Source organism: Xenopus laevis, chromosome 9_10L, assembly GCF_017654675.1.
Source record: "Xenopus laevis strain J_2021 chromosome 9_10L, Xenopus_laevis_v10.1, whole genome shotgun sequence".
NCBI classification, from domain to species: Eukaryota; Metazoa; Chordata; class Amphibia; order Anura; family Pipidae; genus Xenopus; species Xenopus laevis.
Genome location: NC_054387.1, coordinates 49928081 through 49947288, shown reverse-complemented (window position 1 = coordinate 49947288; position 19208 = coordinate 49928081). Strand labels below are relative to the sequence as shown.

Below are 19208 nucleotides of genomic sequence, written 5' to 3'. Positions count from 1 at the left end.
TCTCCCTTCTCCCCCCCTCATTGGTAAGAACACTTTGTTAAAGGGATACTGTCATGGGAAAACATGTTTTTTTTTTTTTTCAAAACACATCAGTTAATAGTGCTGCTTCAATAGACTTCTGCACTGACTGGGCTTGCTATGCTTCATTTTACCTAATATTATCACTAAATGTTCAGATGTCTTCCCATTTCTATAAGATACCCTGGACAAATAAAGAATATTGTGTCGTTGGTAAGAACACTTTGTTAAAGGGATACTATCATGGTTAAACATGCATTAGTTAATAGTGCTGCTCCAGCAGACCTCTGCACTGACATCCATTTTCAAAAGAGCAAACAGATTTTTTATAATTAATTTTGAAATCTGACACGGGGCTAGACATATCGTCAGTTTCCCAGCTGCCCCCAGTCATGTGACTTGTGCTCTAATAAATTTAATTTACTCTTTTCTGCTGTACTGCAAGTTGGAGTGACATCATCCTCTCCCTCCACACCCCCCCCCCAGCAGCTTAACAACAGAACTATGGGAACAGCTGCCTGTCGATCTAAGAACAGCACTCAATAGTAAAAATCCATGTCCCACTGCGACTCCTTCAGTTACATTATGTAGAAAAACAATATCCTATCAGAAAGCTGTCCCATAGTGCAGCACTGCCTCTTTCTGAAAGCACATGACCAGGCAAAATTACCTGAGATGGCTGTCTACACACCAATATTACAAATAAAAAAAATACACTTGGTTCAGGAATAAAATTAATTTTATATGGTAGAGTGAATTATTTGCAGTGTAAACAGTGTAATTGAAAATCAGAGACTTGAGGGGGGGCACATGGGTCATATCTGTTGCTGAATGCTGAGGATCAATTGCAAACCTTGTTGAAGTCACTGACTGAGGGTAGGACTACACGGACGTTTGCGGCACAATCTGACGAGCTGCGACAAAACGTATGCAACAGAAATAAGGTAAGAGATAGAAATATCGGATGAAGTTGCAGCATTGATCTGACGCGACATGACTGTCGGATGCAGACACATCGTACAGTGTTTGCATCCGACAGTCGTGTCGCGTCAGATCAATGCTGCAACTTCTTCCAAGCCTGGAATTTAAAAATAAGCACCTGCTTTGAGGCCACTGGAAGCAACATCCAAGGGGTTGGAGAGCAACATGTTGTTCATGAGCTACTGGTTGGGGATCACTGGCTTAGGCCATTAAAGCAGGGTAGTTTCCCATGTTGCTCATTAATAATATTTGGCAGGAGGGATATTGCAACAACCCAGTCAGAGACCTTTAATATCTGCTTCTAGTTTCTCCATGGATCTCCTTTAACCATTTAAGGACAGTGGCCAACAGAGAACTTCGGGCGACAAATCTCCTGAAAACGCCTCTCCATTTGAAATAATTGAAATCAATGGCAGTAACATATCGCGACTGAAGTTTCCTCCAGAGACCATTGCCCTTAGTAATAACCCCAGGGCCATATTTTCTATATAATCACTACCAAGGGCTAGCGCTGTAGGGGGCTTCCCTCAGGTACCTATAAACAAAAAAAAATTCCCTGTTTTTGTAAAATGCACCTACACTGTACATGTACTGATCAGGTAGGAGAGGGGCTGTGTCTAGGGACCCTTTGATAATGTCAGTCCTATGCTGCATGGAACATATGGCAAAAATCAAAGGGGAAACTTGAACTGTGGAATCTACGAAGGCTAAATTATCAAGCATGATCAATGAAAGAATTAGGGCACACAAAACAATAATATTGCTAAGATGGGGCATGCAGTCAGTACATTAAAATTTCAGATGGTGGAATCTATGACACTGGAGAAAAAGCTACATGTCATATTGGCATCAAATTTTTGGCTCAGTTCAGTTATCTTTTTCAGATTTTTTTTTCCAGTTCACCGGAAATAAAAAAAATTTCAATTACCTTTTATTTGTGACTGGTTTTCCATTTCTAATTTCATTTTTCACCTCATGTCTTTCTAATGCAGCTGTGTGTGTGTGGGGGGGGGTCACCGACTCTGTAACTATTCTAAATTGATACATCAGTTGATACATTTCTTATTTTTGGCTCTGATGAGCTGCATCCCTGAGTTGTCAGACAGCTGTCAGAATTGATACAATAGTTGCTAATGTTCCACAGATGCTGCTGAGAAATGTATCAACTAAATTAAGTAAATTGTAACAAATTTACTTATTAAAACACTAGGCTCTAGTGATGTGCGGGCCGACCCGAGGCCCACGGGTCTGGCGGGTTCGGGCCGACCCCTGGACAAAACGCGTGGGTCGCGGGTGGAGCTGTTCTCCTGCTCTCCCCGACCGCGACCTAGTACTGCCGGCTTCTGGCGCCGGAATTTATAGACTTCCGCCTGCCCCTTTTTTGACGTCACTGCGGGGTGGGCGCGGGTCTATAAATAAAGGGGAGCAGCGGGCCTGGGTAGGGAGCGGGCGGGTTAGGGTCGGGTGCGGGTCGAGAAATTCTTGACCCGCAAATCACTAGTAGGATCCTCTTATTCCAAAGTAAAAAAAAGAAATCCTAAGACTCATGGTTGTGTTCCACAGTGGAAGAGCAGAGCAATTAAGGGCAATATGGAACATTTAGAAGAGGATCTTGGAAAGTGGGCTGTACAATGAAAAGTGGGAGAGTTGGGTGGGATGGGTTATGACCAGTGCTTGAATTGGCCACAAAAATGTGAATGGGTGCTAAGTGCGGCAAAATTTAAGCTCTGCCCACAACAAGAAGCCACACCCACAATGGAGATGTGCAGTGTGCCAAGGCAAAATGTTAAAGCCATGCCCACTTTGGGAGACAACCTCCCCAATAAACCACTCCCCATTTTACAGCTACACCTTGGGTGAATCTATAAAATATAAATGAACATGGCCTAATAATTCTGCCAGAACTCATAGCAGGATGGCACAGTGGCAATTCCCAGGATAAACAAATCCAGGACTCACAGCCCCAATGGCTAATTAGACATTCATTTAGATACATCCTTCAGACAAATGATTTATGTGCAGCCATGCAGGTGGTGAATTCCATATTTCTAACACTGCTACTGTGCCTTTATTTATTTCTGTGACATATTTTCCTTGCACGCTCTACCTATGCCTCTTTCAGCTTTGGCGCTCCAGTCCCAATGCTCACTTCTAGGAAGTATTGGATTCTGGGGGTTGCAGTTTCGCCCTGATCAGAAACGCACTCATGAGATTGAGAAAAGACTACGACTCCCAGAATTCCACGCGCCGCAGGCTAGCAACAACCGGGCTCGTTGCAGTAATCCTTCCTCCTCAGCAAGGCAGTATCTGTTCATAACAAAACAGAGGGGTGGGTGTGCTATGTGGTTTTGCCCTGCCTTTGGGACGAACCAATTTCTCAGTAACAATTCACAGTCCTTCCACTTTCATTCCTGCGGGCTGGGTCACACAGGGAGTAAAGCACTGGGAACTATGCTTGTCTTCCGTATCCGGTTAAGATTTTAAGTGATAGTGAGGCGCCATGTTCGTTTGTTAAGGTCCTGCCCACTTGGATTTTAGAGTTGCAGCACAGAAGGATACTTCAATCAGAAGACAGGAATCAGGGGTGAGTACTCAATGGGTGGAGCAAACCAGGGGCACCCAACCTATGACATTTATAGCCCTAGAATCATGTGCATCATTGGGAATAGAAGGCACTCAGATTGTTGGACTTTAAGGACCTGCTTTTAATGGCCACTTGCAACACTGCTTACATTATCCTCCTTGTTGTAGGTGGCCTTTGGGTGGGTCTGGGTAGGTTTGTATTTACAATATCTGCCCACTTCATTATTTAAAGGGGGGGGGGTGTTAATTAAAAATTATTTAAAAGCCTCAATGACTCTGAAACATGTGGTACGTGGAAGAGCATTACCACGCAGGCAGGTGTATATAACTATGAGAAGATATCGCCTTTAACTGCAGGTACACCGAAATGTTTGAGCACTAATTAAAATAAAATTCTGAATATTTTGTCGCCACAACAAGTAGGAGCTAGTGTTGCCACCTGGCCGGTAAAAATGATAGTTGATCCCAATGTTACTAATAGGGAAAAAAGATAAATATATAGGAAGGCCGATATTTTTTTCCAGAAAAGGTGGCAACCCTAGTAGTAACCCTGTCGGGTGACAATGAAATTGCCCCACCCTATTCACTTGTGTACCCAAGTTTGCAGACAAGTGCCTTGTTGCCAGTGACACACAGGACTCTTTGTCGTCCACAGGTAAGGGCAATAGTAGACGAGATTAGTCGTCCGCAACAAATCTCCTCTTCTGCATGCGACTAATCTCCTCCCAATGCTTTTGCACAGGCGATAATGTGAATCGCAGGTGGTAAAACATATGCGGTACTTTGGCTTTCTGAAGTCTCCTGAAGTTGCCTCAAGAGAAAACATTGGGCGACTTCACCAAAACAACGCGTATGGTTTACCACAGGTTATTGACTTCATTGACGGTCTACCGTTGCCCTAATAGTTCTTCCCTCAGGGGGAACAAATGGGCTGAAAAATACCTTTTCCTTGCCAACGACTGGAGCTGATGCGGGTTAAACTCTTAAATTGTGAGAAAACTACGCCTTTCTGCAAACTGCACGATTACACAACTGAAGTGTTTTATGTGTAACCACTCCCAATGGCGTCAGTGAAAAAGGAATTTTTGGGGGGCTTTGTCACCCATGAGGAAGTACAATTTTCCACAGGTGACCCCATTTTCTATACATGAATGGGACTGACTTTAAGCATTTTGTCCCTAGCCCACTGAGTTGTTTATTTCTGCTTAAAGGAAAATGATACCTCTGATCTCGACAACTTGCAAGTTATTTGTGGCTTTGTAATCATTTCCATTTTTCCCTCTCTTCAATTTGGTATTTCAAAAGATCAGGTTGCTAGGGTCAGTTACTCTGGCAACGAGAAACCTGTTCTGGAACTAGATTATTCTATCTGCAAACTGTTTAAATGGTATTGCCCTGGAATGGATGAATGAAATTGTACTCATGTGAATCTAATAGCGGAAGGTTTACCCCCTTGGGTGCCTCTCTCTCACTCTCTCTTCTCTTCTCTCTCTCTCCTGTAAGCCCTACAATTGAAGCAGTCACCTGTTCCTTTGCAGGTCAGGAACATGCCGCATTGTGTGGTGAGCAATTGTGTGCATTTCAATTACAAGAAATCAAATCTCCATGGGGTGGCTCTGCACCCCTTTCCCAATGATTTGTCCAGGATAAAGCTATGGCTTCAGCAGATCGGTCTCACGACTGACGAAATCGACTATTTAGCGCAAAAGGTCGTGGAGGGAAAGCGAAAGAAAACGGATTCCCATCGCATGTGTTCAGCCCATTTCACCCCCAACTGTTACATCGTGCAGGACGCTAAACTGGTTCTTCGCTCAGATGCCATCCCAACCATGTTCCCAGGGTTGAGCTCGTCAACGACCAATCAGCAGAATTTTCTTTCGCCTCCCAATTCATCAGGATGTGAGGTAGGGGGAACGTTTGCAGTGTTTCACAACTGGCTAAAGCGGGGCATGCATTGTATTATACTCTCGTTTGGTGAAGTTGCGTGAAGATCTTTATCCAACAACATGAGCTAAATTAGGATAATATACCAATGATCTTATCTTACTGAGGGCCTAGGAATATCCATCGGGTGAGGACTGCATAGATGCAGCTTATGCACAATGTGATCTCCTAACTTTGCCTGATTTTCTGCAGAAAATGAGTTGGGAGGGCCCCATACACAGGCCAATGAGCTGTCAACTCAATTTGGAGGGACTGGGTCCTCAGATTTTATTGGCCTGTATTTGGCCACCTTAATAACAAAGGTCAGCCAGGTAGGCTTTCCACAAAGCAAACTTTAGAAATGGCATTTAGTTTTTCAATTGCTAATAATGCATTTGTGTGGGTTTTTTTAAATTTTGTCCTTCAGGGTGAAGTGTGGCCGAAATGCATAGTCAACGGTTGCCGCCAGCCAATTGGCGGTGTTTTGTTTCATACATTTCCCAACAATCTGCAAAGGATAAAGCAGTGGTTGTGTCAGACTGGCCAAGATTTTGGCAACATTGACGCCTTTGCTCAAAAAGTGCTGGAAAGGAGGAGGAGTTATGATTATTGCATGTGCTCTGCCCATTTCCCCCCGGACTGTTATATCTTTCAAGAAGGCAGAGCCATTCTTCGGACAAATGCCATGCCAACAATTTTCCCAAGCAGACCACAGGCACAACAACAGCTTGTTTGGAATGTTTGGCCCCCTTTGATGGTAGCCCAGGTGCCAGTTTCAGCAGGACAGAATTCTGCACCTACTGCAACTTCAGAACAGACTCCCCCAAGCGTTCCTAAACCTGAAAAAAAATCATGTGAAACAGGTCAGTACCATCACATCGAGGCCACTTAATGGGACAGCCATGAAGTTCACGTTTTAGACATTTACAGCCGGTTCATACATCGTACAAAGCATGGATCCAAATTATGGAAATGACAATGCAGAGGTCCCCCCTTATCTTAATGTAGCATCATGGGGCAATAGGTTGCAGTTAAAGTGGATCTGTCGGGTTGATTTTGTATACATATTTTTACCATACTATCGTATATATTTTTAGATATTTGGCACAGGGCTACCCACCATTGTGTTATGTTCCGGGGGAAGGGGGTACTTAGTTGACTCTCATGCACTGCACCCTATATTCTGTGTTTTTACCCCGTATGAGGCTGGAAGCCTACATGGGTGATAGATGGCAATTAAATGGGCAATGTGTCCCCCCCCACCCCCCTTATCCTTGTTCAACATGAGTGCAACAAATAGGGCTTGTTGTTTAAAGGAAACCTATACCCCCAGAATAATTAGTTAACCAACAGATAGTATGTATCATATTATTAAAGGGGTGGTTCATCTTTAAGGTAACTATTATTATGATATAGAATGGCCAATTCTAAGCAACTTTTCAATTGGTTATCTTTATTTATTTATTATAGTTTTATAGTTATTTGCCTTTTATGACTTTCAAATGGGCGTCGCTGACTCCTTTCTAAAAACATGCTCTGTGAGGCTACAAATGTATTGTTATTGTTACTTTTTATTAATGATCCTTCTATTCAGGCCTCTCCTATTCATATTTCAGTCTCTTATTCATATAAATTGGGTAAGTATTTTGAACAGCACCACCAAACTTTTCTACTTATTTTAAAAATCCTTTATATGTGCTTTAGGGCTATCAAGCTTGATAAAAGGCTGCATGGCCTGAAACGTTGCTGTGATGCCCTAAAGCACAAATAGAGGCTTTTTAAAATAATAAGAAAAGTTTGGTGTTGCTGTTCAAAATACTTACCCAATTGTGATGCCAATGGAAAGTGGCCAATGAAGAACGTTTACTGCCGCTGCAAGGAAGTGAGAATTGTGCTGACTACTTGTTTGCCATATCTTATTCAAATCAATGCATGGTTGCTAGGGTAATCTGGACCCTAGTTAACAGATTGGTTAAAATGCAAATTGAAGAGCTGCTAAATAACTCAAAAACCTTCAATAATAAAAAATGAAAACCAATTGCAAATTGTCTCAGAATATCACTCTACATCTCAAAGGTGAACAACCCCTTTAAGTCACCTATTAAAGAATCTCACCAAACTGGAAAAAAGATACAGTAGAACCCCCATTTTACATCCCCTGATTTAAAGTTTTCCCTCATTTTACATTGTTGTTTTGTGGTCCCACCTATATATTATGCATAATACATTTCCCTGATTTTACATTTTCCTGGATTTTACACCATTTTTTTTCTGCTCCCCTGAAAAAACGTAAAATGGGGGTTCTACTGTAAATATTTTACATCTCTTACCTTGAGCCCCCATTTGTATTGATATTTTCTGTGCTCCCTCACAGATCACCTGACCATAAATACTTCGAAAATGTACACGGAAGAAGTGTAGGAGTAAAAGACAACATTTTGTCCATTCATTGGCTCATGTGAACTAACATGTATATGTGTCCGTTGTTAGTTTATGTGCACTGTGAATCATATAATCCCAATTTTCTATTTTGGTTTTACCCAATGGCACATACGGATAGAAAAGTAAATGTTTACAAAAATTTTGCAGGATTTTTGATACGGAATGTTTTGTGCAATATATTTATTTTTATAGATACCTACATAGTTTGGGGGGGGGGGTATAGTTTTCCTTTAACCTCTTGTTTTATCTCTCGAGCTAAACTGGCAAAAATAATCTTTCCCATGTTTCATCCTTGTGAGGTAGAGGATTAGATTACCAGTATACACCCCCATCCCTTCCCCCTTTGCCGTGACTGTTTTGTTAGCAGGGTTCTATTATGATGTGGGATTATCTGTGCACTGGGAATCTAATTCTCTGCCTCACCGAAGCTTCAGTTTCCCTGCTTGCCCTTTTTAGCTCAAGAAATCATAGGTACGTAGCAAAAATTATGTTTAGTCCAAGTTCCATTGCACTTACATTGAACATTGGGGTATACTGCCCCTTTAATATGGCCATACATAGGACAATGACATTTTCTTAGGGAAATGACACATGGGATGTTTTGTAGCCCACAATTAATCTGGGCTACAGCAGAGAACAAAGCGTCCCTTGTTTTCTCTCTACCAGTTAAAGGAACAGTAACACCAAAAAGTAAGTGAAATGTGAAAATTGTTTTAAAGTAATTAAAATATAATGGACTGTTACCCTGCACTGGTACATCTGGTGTGTTTGCTTCAGAAACACAACTATAGTTATATAAACATTGCGATCTGTAGCCATGGGGGCAGCCATTGAAGGATCAGGTTACATATTAAAATAACAGATGCACTGTAGAATCCCATTGTATTCTATTACAGAGTTTATGTGTTATCTGCTAAGTAGCCTGTGCCTTTTCTCCTCTTTCAGCTTGAATGGCTGCCCCCATGACTACACAGCAGTTTGTTTATATAAACTATAGTAGTCTTTCTGAAGCAAACACATCACTTGTACCAGGGTAGGGCAGCATTACATTATATTTTTATGTACTTTTATTTTTTGGTGTTACTGTTCCTTTAAAGGGCTTGTTCACCTTTGAGTTCTCTTTTAGTATGATGTAGAGAGTGATATTCGAAAACAATTTGCAATTGGTTTTCATTTTTTATTATTTGTGGTTTCTGAGTAATTTAACTTTTTATCCAACAAATTTCCAGTTTGCCATTTCCAAATTACCCTAGCAACCGTGCACTGATTTGTATAAGAGACTGGAATATGAATAAGAGATGGCGTGAAGAGAGAGAGAAGTAATAAAAAGTAGCAATTATAATAAATTTGTAGCTTTACAGAGGTACTGTTTTAAGGTGGGGTCAGTGACCCCTGTTTGAAAGCTGGAAAGAGTCAGAAGAAAAAGGCAAATAATTTTAAAAAACTATAGAAAATAAATAATGAAGACCAATTGAAAAGTTGCTTATAATTGCCCATTTTTATTTATAACATACTAAGTTAACTTAAAGGTGAACCAAACGTTTCCAAACGTTTCCTTGAGATGAAACTTTGGGCTCCTTTGGTAAGTAGATTTGCCATGTATGTTTTGCCAGTGGCGATTCGCATTTCCGGTGGAAAGGAGATAAGGGGCATTTTGTTGCCTGCTGTTGCCCAGATTAATTGAGGGCTACAAAACATCCTGTCTGTCATTGCCCTTAAAACTCGATATGTTGATTAAGAAGAAGACAAACAGCCCACATCAGACCAGCCTTCAGTTCCACTTCACAGTGGGTAAATGACAGTCAGATCAGACATAAGGTCAGTTATTTCTGCGTATTTAGAAAATGTCATCTTGGCTTAAAGGAGAAGGAAAGGTTAAAACTAAGTAAGCCTTATCAGAAAGGTCCACCTAAATATACCAGTAAACCCTGAAAGTAATGCTGCTCTGAGTCCTCTGTAAAAAGAAACACAGCATTTCTTTCCTTCTATTGTGTACACATGGGCTTCTGTATCAGACTTCCTGTTTTCAGCTTAAATCTCCTTGCCCCGGGCGTGAGCATGCTCAGTTTGCTCCTCTCCCCCTCCTCCCTTCTCTGCTGTAATCTGAGCCCAGAGCTATAAGTGAGCAGGGAGAGACTCGGGCAGGAAGTGATGTCACACCAAGCTAATATAACAGCTGCTATCCTAAACAAACAGAGCTTGAGCTTCTAGAGCTTTTTACTCATGTATGGTAAAATATTCTACAGAATAAATATAGCCTTCAAGCTTGCACTATTGTCTCTAATCTATTGGCAATAAACTGCCTCTGTAGCTTTCCTTCTGCTTTAATGAATACTTTTAGCATTATAATAGTAAATGCCGGCACAGTGACCAATCATTTCATGTTCACAGCTGACAAGGGGGTGCAGTGGCCTGAATTTGAGTCCAATTTTGATGGTGAACCCTGGAAAGTCGAACACGATCACCACTACCACTGTCGTCCCCTTAACCCCGATGAGCCCTTGGGACATTTGAACCTCAATGAATTCTTTCCTCGTGACATTTACCCCCCCTGGTTCTGGACAAAATTGTCTTCCAAAAGTGATAACTTATATCAGAAGAATTTCCTCCAGAACTTGGAAGCTGACCAAGCGTGGTCTTCAGTGGAGAAAGTATTGGTGAGTGAAAGGAGATGCACAATATAGCTGATTTAAAACTTCTCTCCTTATCCCAGTGGCGTAACTACCGGGGGAGCAGGGGGTGCGATTGGGCCAGGGCTCGCACCCCCTCAGGGCCCCCGGCAGCTCGCGCGCAATTTCGTGCAGTTCCAGCCCCCCTTTAGTTACGTTACTGCCTTACCCCTAGAAGTGACCGTCTGAGTCTTCTAGCTCAGTCTACTGCATGATTTACACACCACTGCTGTTTCTAGTACAGGTATGGGATCTGTTATCTGGAAACCCAGTATCCAGAAAGCTCTGAATTACGGAAAGGCTGTCTTCCATAGACTCCATTTTATTCAAATAATCCAAATTTCCTTTTTCTCTGTAATAATAACACAGTAGTTTGTACTTGATCCAAACTAAGATATCATCATCTTTATTGGAAGCAAATACATCTATTGGGTTTATTTAATGCATACATGATTTTCTAGTAGACTTAAGCTATGTAGATCCAAATTACGTTAATATCCACTATCCGGAAGGCCCCAGGTCCCGAGCATTCTGGATAACATGTCCCGTGCCTGTACAACCCCGTTTCAGTTATAGGCTCACTGCCCCTCCCATTACAAGCTGCCATCACTGTTTTTTATTTGTGTTTCTAAACCTTTTTCTGTTGCGATCTCCTGTAACCAACTTATATCTCCCAAGTACCCCTTACCCATTGAACAAAATACCCACATTACAGTTCTTTGCTTGCAAGTGCAGGAAACAACCTTATTGACTGTTACTAAAGTACCCCCCTCAAATAAATCAAAAACTATAAAAGTAAATAAATAGAAGACCAACTGAAAACTTGCTTGGAATTGGCCATTCTATAACTTACTAAGTATTCACCGAAAGGTGAACCACCCCTTTGTTATCTTTTAGTATGTTACAGAGTGACTGATTATAAGCAACTTTTCAGTTGGTCTTCGTTATTTATTTTTTGATAGTATTTTTTAGTTATTACTGACTTTCCAGCTTTCATAAGAAACACATGCATTGTAAGGCTGCACATTTTCTAGTTATTACTCCCCTTTCTGTGCAGGCCCTCTCCTATTCATATTCCTGTCTCTTATTCAAATCAACGCATGGTTGCTAGGGTAATAGGGACCCTAGCACCCAGATTGCTGAACCTGCAAACTGGAGAGCTGGAAATCTAAATAACTAAAGAAAAAAACAGAAATAATAAAAAATTAAAACCAATTGCAAATTGTCTCGCTGCACTCTCTACGTCATAATAAAAGTTAACTCAAAGGTGAACAACCCCTTTAACTTGCTCCGGACTCTATGCCGCTTTCACCCAGCCTCACACAGCGAGGCGGCATTATTTATAAACAAGGTGGTGCAAGCTTGAGTACTGTATATAAACTGACAGAGACATCTGCATTCAGTATAGTCCTGTTTTGGCCATATTATCTACCTGTTAAATATTGTTCTACATTTTGTCTGTGCTGTAGAGCTCAATGCCAGGCAGCTGGCTCAGAAGTAAATGTGTACTGTATACTAGTTAGCAAAAAATCTGCTTCTTGCTCCTCCACATAATAAAAACAAATATGTTCTACTTTCCCGTCTCACCTGTTCCACTAGGTTCTACTGTTGCAGCATCTGAATAACTCTCCCGTGTATCAAAGGATCCTAGACAACAAACCAATGACGGAGAGGATCGTGAATGAAGCGCTGGAGGTTATCTACCTGCTGACTGGGCAGGTGAACGAGGCTGGGGAGGAACAGGCCATAGAGATAATCGTAACTTCTGCCAGAGAACCGATGGCTTCTTTAAGGAAGAGTAACACCAACAATTTACAGGGGGAGCCAGCTACATTTATGGCAGATTGGCTTGGCTCACTCACTGTGCTTGCCATGGCTGCTAGATGGGATTCTCGGTTTGGCTTTATGTTGCACAGTGAGCATGCCTGAGTGTTATGGCAGCCTGATGTCCCCATCAATTGCTAAATCTAGTTTGGTTTGTCTAAATCTTCTAAAATTTGCAGTGGGCCATCACAGAAACAGATGTTTGCCACTATTACAGTTCACCATTAGTAATTATAGGACTCTGCACTAAGATAGCCAGGGGGGCAATTATTAGCTGCCTGGTCACCTTGAGTAGTGAAACCTGCCAAATAAAATGGGGCCACATAGTCACCACCATGCCCCTGGTCTTCATTGACCAGTTCCTCTTTATGACAAAACCTTAATTAAGGTCCACCCGTTCATGAGCAGGCCCCACCCTATTCCCAATCTGTGAAATGTTCTTGATCATCTCAGGCCCCTCTGCCACGGACCTTCTGACTTACAATTCCCACTGAAGGCGGATATGCTCCCTACAAAAGAAATTTAGTTTTTAGTTTGCTCTTTGGTCTGATGTTGTGTGCTTTATTCTGTAGGAATGGACAGTGGTGAAGAAAGATTCCATCCAGAGGGGTATTAACCAGATGAATGGAGAGGTACGCCTTTACGCTAGAGCTGTACCTTTAAAGGAGAACTAAAGCCTAATTAAAGAAGTAGGGTAACACACCAGTTACTTAATAAAATGCTGCAGGTTGTCAATCTATTTGGGAAAGCATCGGGTTTTACAGTTAATTGGTCCAAATCCACACTTCTGCACATGGGCACATCTTTACAAAGACCGTTAAGTCAAACACAGGCACTCTCGCAGGTGTATCAATTCAAGTACCTGGGAATAGTCATTCACCCTGATATCTCCCAATTTACGGCCTTAAATATAGATCCAGTAATAGCTGACATCTGCCATAAGTTTTCACTGTGGTCCTCACTTCCACTCAACCTAATATGAACGCATAACAGAACTTGCGGAGCGTTGCGGCAGCTGACTTCATAAAATCGTCATTTATTAAATATAGTTAAAAGCATGTATATCATAGCTGTGACATATACCCCACGCTTGACGCGTTTCGTGGAGTCTCGCCACTTCCTCAGAAGCACTCAACCTAATAGGCAGAGTTAATATGGTAAAAATGATTATTTTGCCTAAACTGTTGTATATGTTTCAGAATGCACCTACTGTAATGCTGGCGGCATTGTTTTCCAAGCTGGACTCCATGGTGTCATCATTTGTATGGGCAAACAAACAGCCGCAAATTAAACTAGCATTACTAACTGCACCTAAGGAGCTTGGGGGTCTAGCCCTGCCACATCTCTTTATATACTACTTAGCATCCCAACTCACCGACGTGCCAGGGCGGCTCAACCCCTCGGCAGAGGACACTGCCAGCATAAGTGCTGCCACAGTGGCGGGATCTTTTGAATCACTAGCTAATTTGCCATTTCGTGGCATCACCCAGAACGGGTGGTCACTCTCCACCTTTCGTACAGGTATACTTGCCTGAAAAAAGCTTTGGCTTTAAACAAACCTAGCACTCCCCAAATATCGCCCAACATACCACTGTGGCTAAACCCATCCCTGACACATTTACAAACAATACCAGACCCACAGATATGGGCAACATATAAAATCAAATATTAGGGCCAGCTATACAAGAACCAGACATTGAAGTCATTCGCAGAATTATGTCAGGAGTTTCAATTACCGCACACCATGTTTTATCGGTACCTCCAGGTCCGACATGCCCTGAATGCCCAGTTCCCATGTGTACCCTTAATGGAAACACCAGCTTTGGAGACTCTGCTTAAGATACCTGAGAAGAAAAAAATATTGTCCAAATTATATAACCTGCTAAACTCTCAAAGAGGTAACCCGTACGCAAAGTGCTATAGTAAATGGATGCAAGACAACCCTACTTCTACCCTGGATCTAGATGACATAACAGAAACCTTTGTTCATACAGTAATTAGTATTGGGGATAGGCTTATACAGCATAAGATGATACATAGATTGTAATACACACCAGTGCATTTGCATCATATGGGATTGACCCCAGATAATTTGTGTTATAAATGTAGACTAGACCCAGGTACCTTTATGCATGTTTTTTGGTCCTGTACGGTGATCACTGCCTATTGGGAGAATGTGGCTTTGTATTTGCAAACCTACTTGGACTTTCCTCCGGTCAAATCGCCAGAATCTTTTTTGCTGGGTCATATAGACCAGTTAATTCCACAACTATCTAAACAACAAATGTTACGGTTACTATTTTTTTATGCAAGGAAAGCTATTGCACTTAAGTGGAAACTCCGTGACCCTCCTACGGTAGCAATATGGAAAAAATTGATCAACGAGGCACTCCCCATGTATAGACTATATGAGTAGAGGAAAAATTTGCTTAAATTTTGGACGCATGGACTTTGTGTCAAGAAACCACCACAGATATGGACTAACTTACCTGGTATAGCATAAAACACAGGACTGGCCAATGGGTGGCCCAACCACGAACCTCCCCTCCCTACCCCCACAAACCAACCACTCCACACTTTTTTTTTATATTCTTTCCAATATTATTTGGTTTATTGTTAAATGCAAAAATAAAGACTTTAAAAAAAAAATAAGTAGGTAGAAATGTTGTACATTATGTTTTGTGCTTCTGTACCAGCCCAAGGGAACCTCGGCCCTTTAGCAGTAAAGATCTGTGCCCCCAAAAATGCCCCAGTAGCTCCTCATCTTCTTTTCTGCTGATTCACTGCACATGCTCTGTGCTGCTGTCACTTACTGAGCTTAGGGACTCGCTCACAATATACAGTACACATAGAATATAAATGTAACAATATAAGGCTGATCAGTTATTAATACAGATAATTACTACATGGCAGCACAGAAACAGTGCCACTAGCACCAGATTTTAATAATCAGCCTTGTAGCATCCGCTTATATTACAGACCAACCTCATTTTCTGCTGGATAATTAGTGACGACCCCTAAGCTTAGCTTCTCAACAGCTGCTCAGAGCCCACTGAGCATGTGAGTGTCACAGACACTTTCCAAGATGGTGACCCCCTGTGACAAGTTTAAAGTCCTGGATCATTGCTGCTATTGACAAGCTGAAACTTTAGGCTGGTGCAATAAGTTCAGTATATAAAATATGGCATTTATAGTCAAATTCATTTTTAGGGTTTAGTTTTCCTTTAATCCACCTGTTTATATAACCAGTTTCCTATACGTCCTGTTCCTTTTAACATGTCCATAATGTAGAGCTGACTCTTAGGCATGTCTTATATGGATTAACCTGTGTTCTTCTACTTCAGATTCCTATTAAACGCGGGGATGTAGCTGTTTATTTCTCAATGGATGAGTGGGAATATTTAGATGAACACAGGGACCGCTACCTTAATTTACTGATGGATGAGCATCTTCCCTTCACTCAGTTTAAAATCCCCGAAGATTGGGGAGAAGGTAAGGCAACACAAACGCATCAAATCCCCCAGACTTGATTTTGGCTGAATAATAATGTGATTTGTATTTATACAACACTATAAATATACACAGCACTTATTTCCAAGGAATACGCACAAAGAAGGGTACAGTATAAATTAAACCACAGTGAGAATAAATATGTAAGTGTTTAATACACAGAAGTCCCTGTTACCTTACTTCCTATCGTTGTCCTGGATACACTTGAACTGCTTTTTCAGGTGGACTTGTTTTTCAATATTTCATATTGAACCATGTAGAAAATTATTAGCTAAGGGGGTTCAGAGGTCAATTAGACTGAAATTTGGGGTGAGTGCTTACTTGTGCCCTGAGTACCCCTGGAACTATAGCAGGGTGACTGTTACCCCAATGTTTCTATATATCTGTAACCTTGTTATGAGCTAAGGGGACCCAGCCTGAAGGTCAGTTAGGGGGACATTTGGGGTGAGTGTTTATTTGTGCCCTGGGTACCCCTGGAACTATAGCAGGGTGACTGTTACCCCAATGTTTCTATATATCTGTAACCTTGTTATGAGCTAAGGGGACCCAGCCTGAAGGTCAGTTAGGGGGAGATTTGGGGTGAGTGTTTATTTGTGCCCTGGGTACCCCTGGAACTATAGCAGGTTGACTGTTACCCCAATGTTTCTATATATCTGTAACCTTGTTATGAGCTAAGGGGGCCCAGCCTGAAGGCCAGTTAGGGTGAGATTTGGGGTGAGTGCTTATTTGTGTCCTGGGTACCCCTGGAACTATAGCAGGGTGACTGTTACCCCAATGTTTCTATATATCTGTAACCTTGTTATGAGCTAAGGGGGCCCAACCTGAAGGCCAGTTAGGGTGAGATTTGGGGTGAGTGCTTATTTGTGTCCTGGGTACCCCTGGAACTATAGCAGGGTGACTGTTACCCCAATGTTTCTATATATCTGTAACCTTGTTATGAGCTAAGGGGGCCCAGCCTGAAGGCCAGTTAGGGTGAGATTTGGGGTGAGTGCTTATTTGTGTCCTGGGTACCCCTGGAACTATAGCAGGGTGACTGTTACCCCAATGTTTCTATATATCTGTAACCTTGTTATGAGCTAAGGGGGCCCAGCCTGAAGGCCAGTTAGGGTGAGATTTGGGGTGAGTGCTTATTTGTGTCCTCAGTACCCCTGGAACTATAGCAGGGTGACTGTTACCCCAATGTTACTCTATTCCCATAATCTGTTGAGCAAAGAGTGGCCTGAACAAATGTTGGAAACCAATGAAACATAGATTGAAAGGCTGGTGAATTTTTCATAACTTCTTTTCCCCACCAGAGGAAACCACAAACCAGGATATGTTGGATGATCCCTATGTTGACCCCCCTTTGTCTGAGGATCAAGAAGATGATGATGATGACAGCAGCATGTCTGATTGGCACCCAGATCAAAATTATCGACCCAAAACAGACGCATCTTCATCCTCCGATGAAGAAAGCAGTGCTCCAAAGTCCAAAAGACGTTCCATCAAAAAGAGCCGGAGTGAAAGTGACTCCGACAATGAAACATCCTCCGAGCATTCAAAAAGCAGTAACCCTCTTCCAGCAGACACCCAAGAACCGCCTGACACTGAGCCTCGCAAGTGCAACGGCTGTGACATTACCTTTCCTAATAAAAGTCAGCTTGACCTGCATCTGACATTGTCTCCCGAATGTTTAATGTTTGTCGGACCTGAAGATGAGGACGAGAAACCTGAAGTCCTTCCAGAGAAAAAGAACACCCACGATTGTGAGGAGTGCGGCAAATCATTCACTCGCAAAGCTGAACTCCGAAAACACAAAAAAAAGCACATCAAGCGAAAATCCATCAAATGCGAGGATTGCGGGAGACGCTTCTTTTATCGCTCTCAGTTTCTTATCCATCGAAGGGTGCACACCGGGGAGAGGCCTTACCAGTGTAAAGAATGTGGCGCCCAATTCGGTCACAAATGCAGCCTTGTCATACATCAGAAAAAACACACCGGAGAAGCGCGTTTTACATGCGGCAAATGCGGCAGGCAGTTTGAGGCAAAGGCCAAGTTAAATAAACATGTAAAAATTCATGAGCGAGAGACTGTGTCTTGCCCGCAGTGCAGCAAGTGTTTCACCTACAAAGCAGCGCTCTTTAAACACCTGAAAGTCCATAAAAACAGTTAATGGCAACATACGGGACAGGCCACGACAGTTGTCAATGACTGCATGTAATGCGGAGAGGCATGGATAGAACGGGAGCCGTATTAACAACTGACTTTGTTTTTACTTTTCTAGAGATTTGTACGTTGGGTGTGAACTTTCGTCTTTGTTGCCACTGTAGATGTTAAAGCTTTCTTGTTGGCACATTGCTAAGTTATAAGGTGGCAGGAGTCGTTTCTGAATCTATTTTCTGTTAAAAAAAACAATTTGAGTATCAAAAATGTTGTATAAATCAGAATGAGTTCTGTTCCAATACAGCAGTGTGCTTGTATATGTCTGGGCCAGCCATTAGTGTGTTAATAGGCCTTGGGGGCCAGTTTCCAGCAGCTCTTAGCCATTCATAGTCTTAGACATCGGTCGGTGTGGATGTGGCACCTATAGATCTGGAAGTGAGGGGGCTACAACTCTGTTCATGCCTATAGCAAAATGTGTATATTTATCCAACTGGTAAAAAGTAACATTGGTTGTCATTGTAGTTGTCTACCATTCTACGACTTGGTATAAGACATATTGATGACATTAAACTTGCTGCCTGCCTTGCTACTCTGACTTCGGGTCAACAAATTACAGTTGCTGGTGTGAGTTCGGGCAGGAGGCCAGTCCAACTTTGGGAATTGTCAGACCTGCCACATTAAGAGAGAAGGAAAGCTACCGAAGCAGATAATTGCCAAGATTACCCACAATAGTGCAAACTATAACACTAATATTTATTCTGCAGAATGCTTTACCATTAAACAGCTCTAGAAGCTCTCTGTTTCTTTAGGATTGCAACTGCCATACTAGCTTGGTGTGACAGCACTTCCTGCTTGAATCTCTCTGGGCTCAGATTACAGCAGGGATGAGGGAGGGGAAGAAGAGCAAACTGAGCATGCTCACGCCCGGGGCAAGGAGGTTTAAGATGAAAACAGGAAGTCTGATACAGAAGCCCATGTGCACACAATAGAAGGAAAGAAATGCTGTGTTACTCAGATCAGCATTACTTTGATGGTTTACCGATGTATTTATATAGACCTTTCTGATTAAGCTTAGTTAATTTTAGCCTTTCTTTTTTAAAGGATAATTACACTAAA

At 42.0% G+C, this 19208-nt stretch overlaps 1 protein-coding gene across 3 annotated transcripts; it reads left to right on the top strand.

Annotated features, from left to right (window-relative positions):
* Positions 1-3151: 3151 nt before the first annotated feature.
* Positions 3152-18681, top strand: znf684.L (zinc finger protein 684 L homeolog). Of its 3 annotated transcripts, none has more exons than XM_018235410.2 (8): positions 3152-3583; positions 5103-5486; positions 5933-6368; positions 10339-10604; positions 12216-12335; positions 13013-13072; positions 15785-15932; positions 17246-18681. In XM_018235410.2, the coding sequence occupies exons 2-8, from the start codon at positions 5130-5132 to the stop codon at positions 18100-18102; spliced, it is 2244 nt and encodes a 747-aa protein (XP_018090899.1). In that variant the 5' UTR covers positions 3152-3583; positions 5103-5129; the 3' UTR covers positions 18103-18681. The 3 variants fall into 3 exon arrangements, with proteins under 3 accessions (XP_018090899.1, XP_018090897.1, XP_018090898.1); XM_018235408.2 differs by having other exon boundaries at positions 3154-3583; positions 5086-5486; XM_018235409.2 differs by having other exon boundaries at positions 3159-3583; positions 5121-5486.
* Positions 18682-19208: the final 527 nt, after the last annotated feature.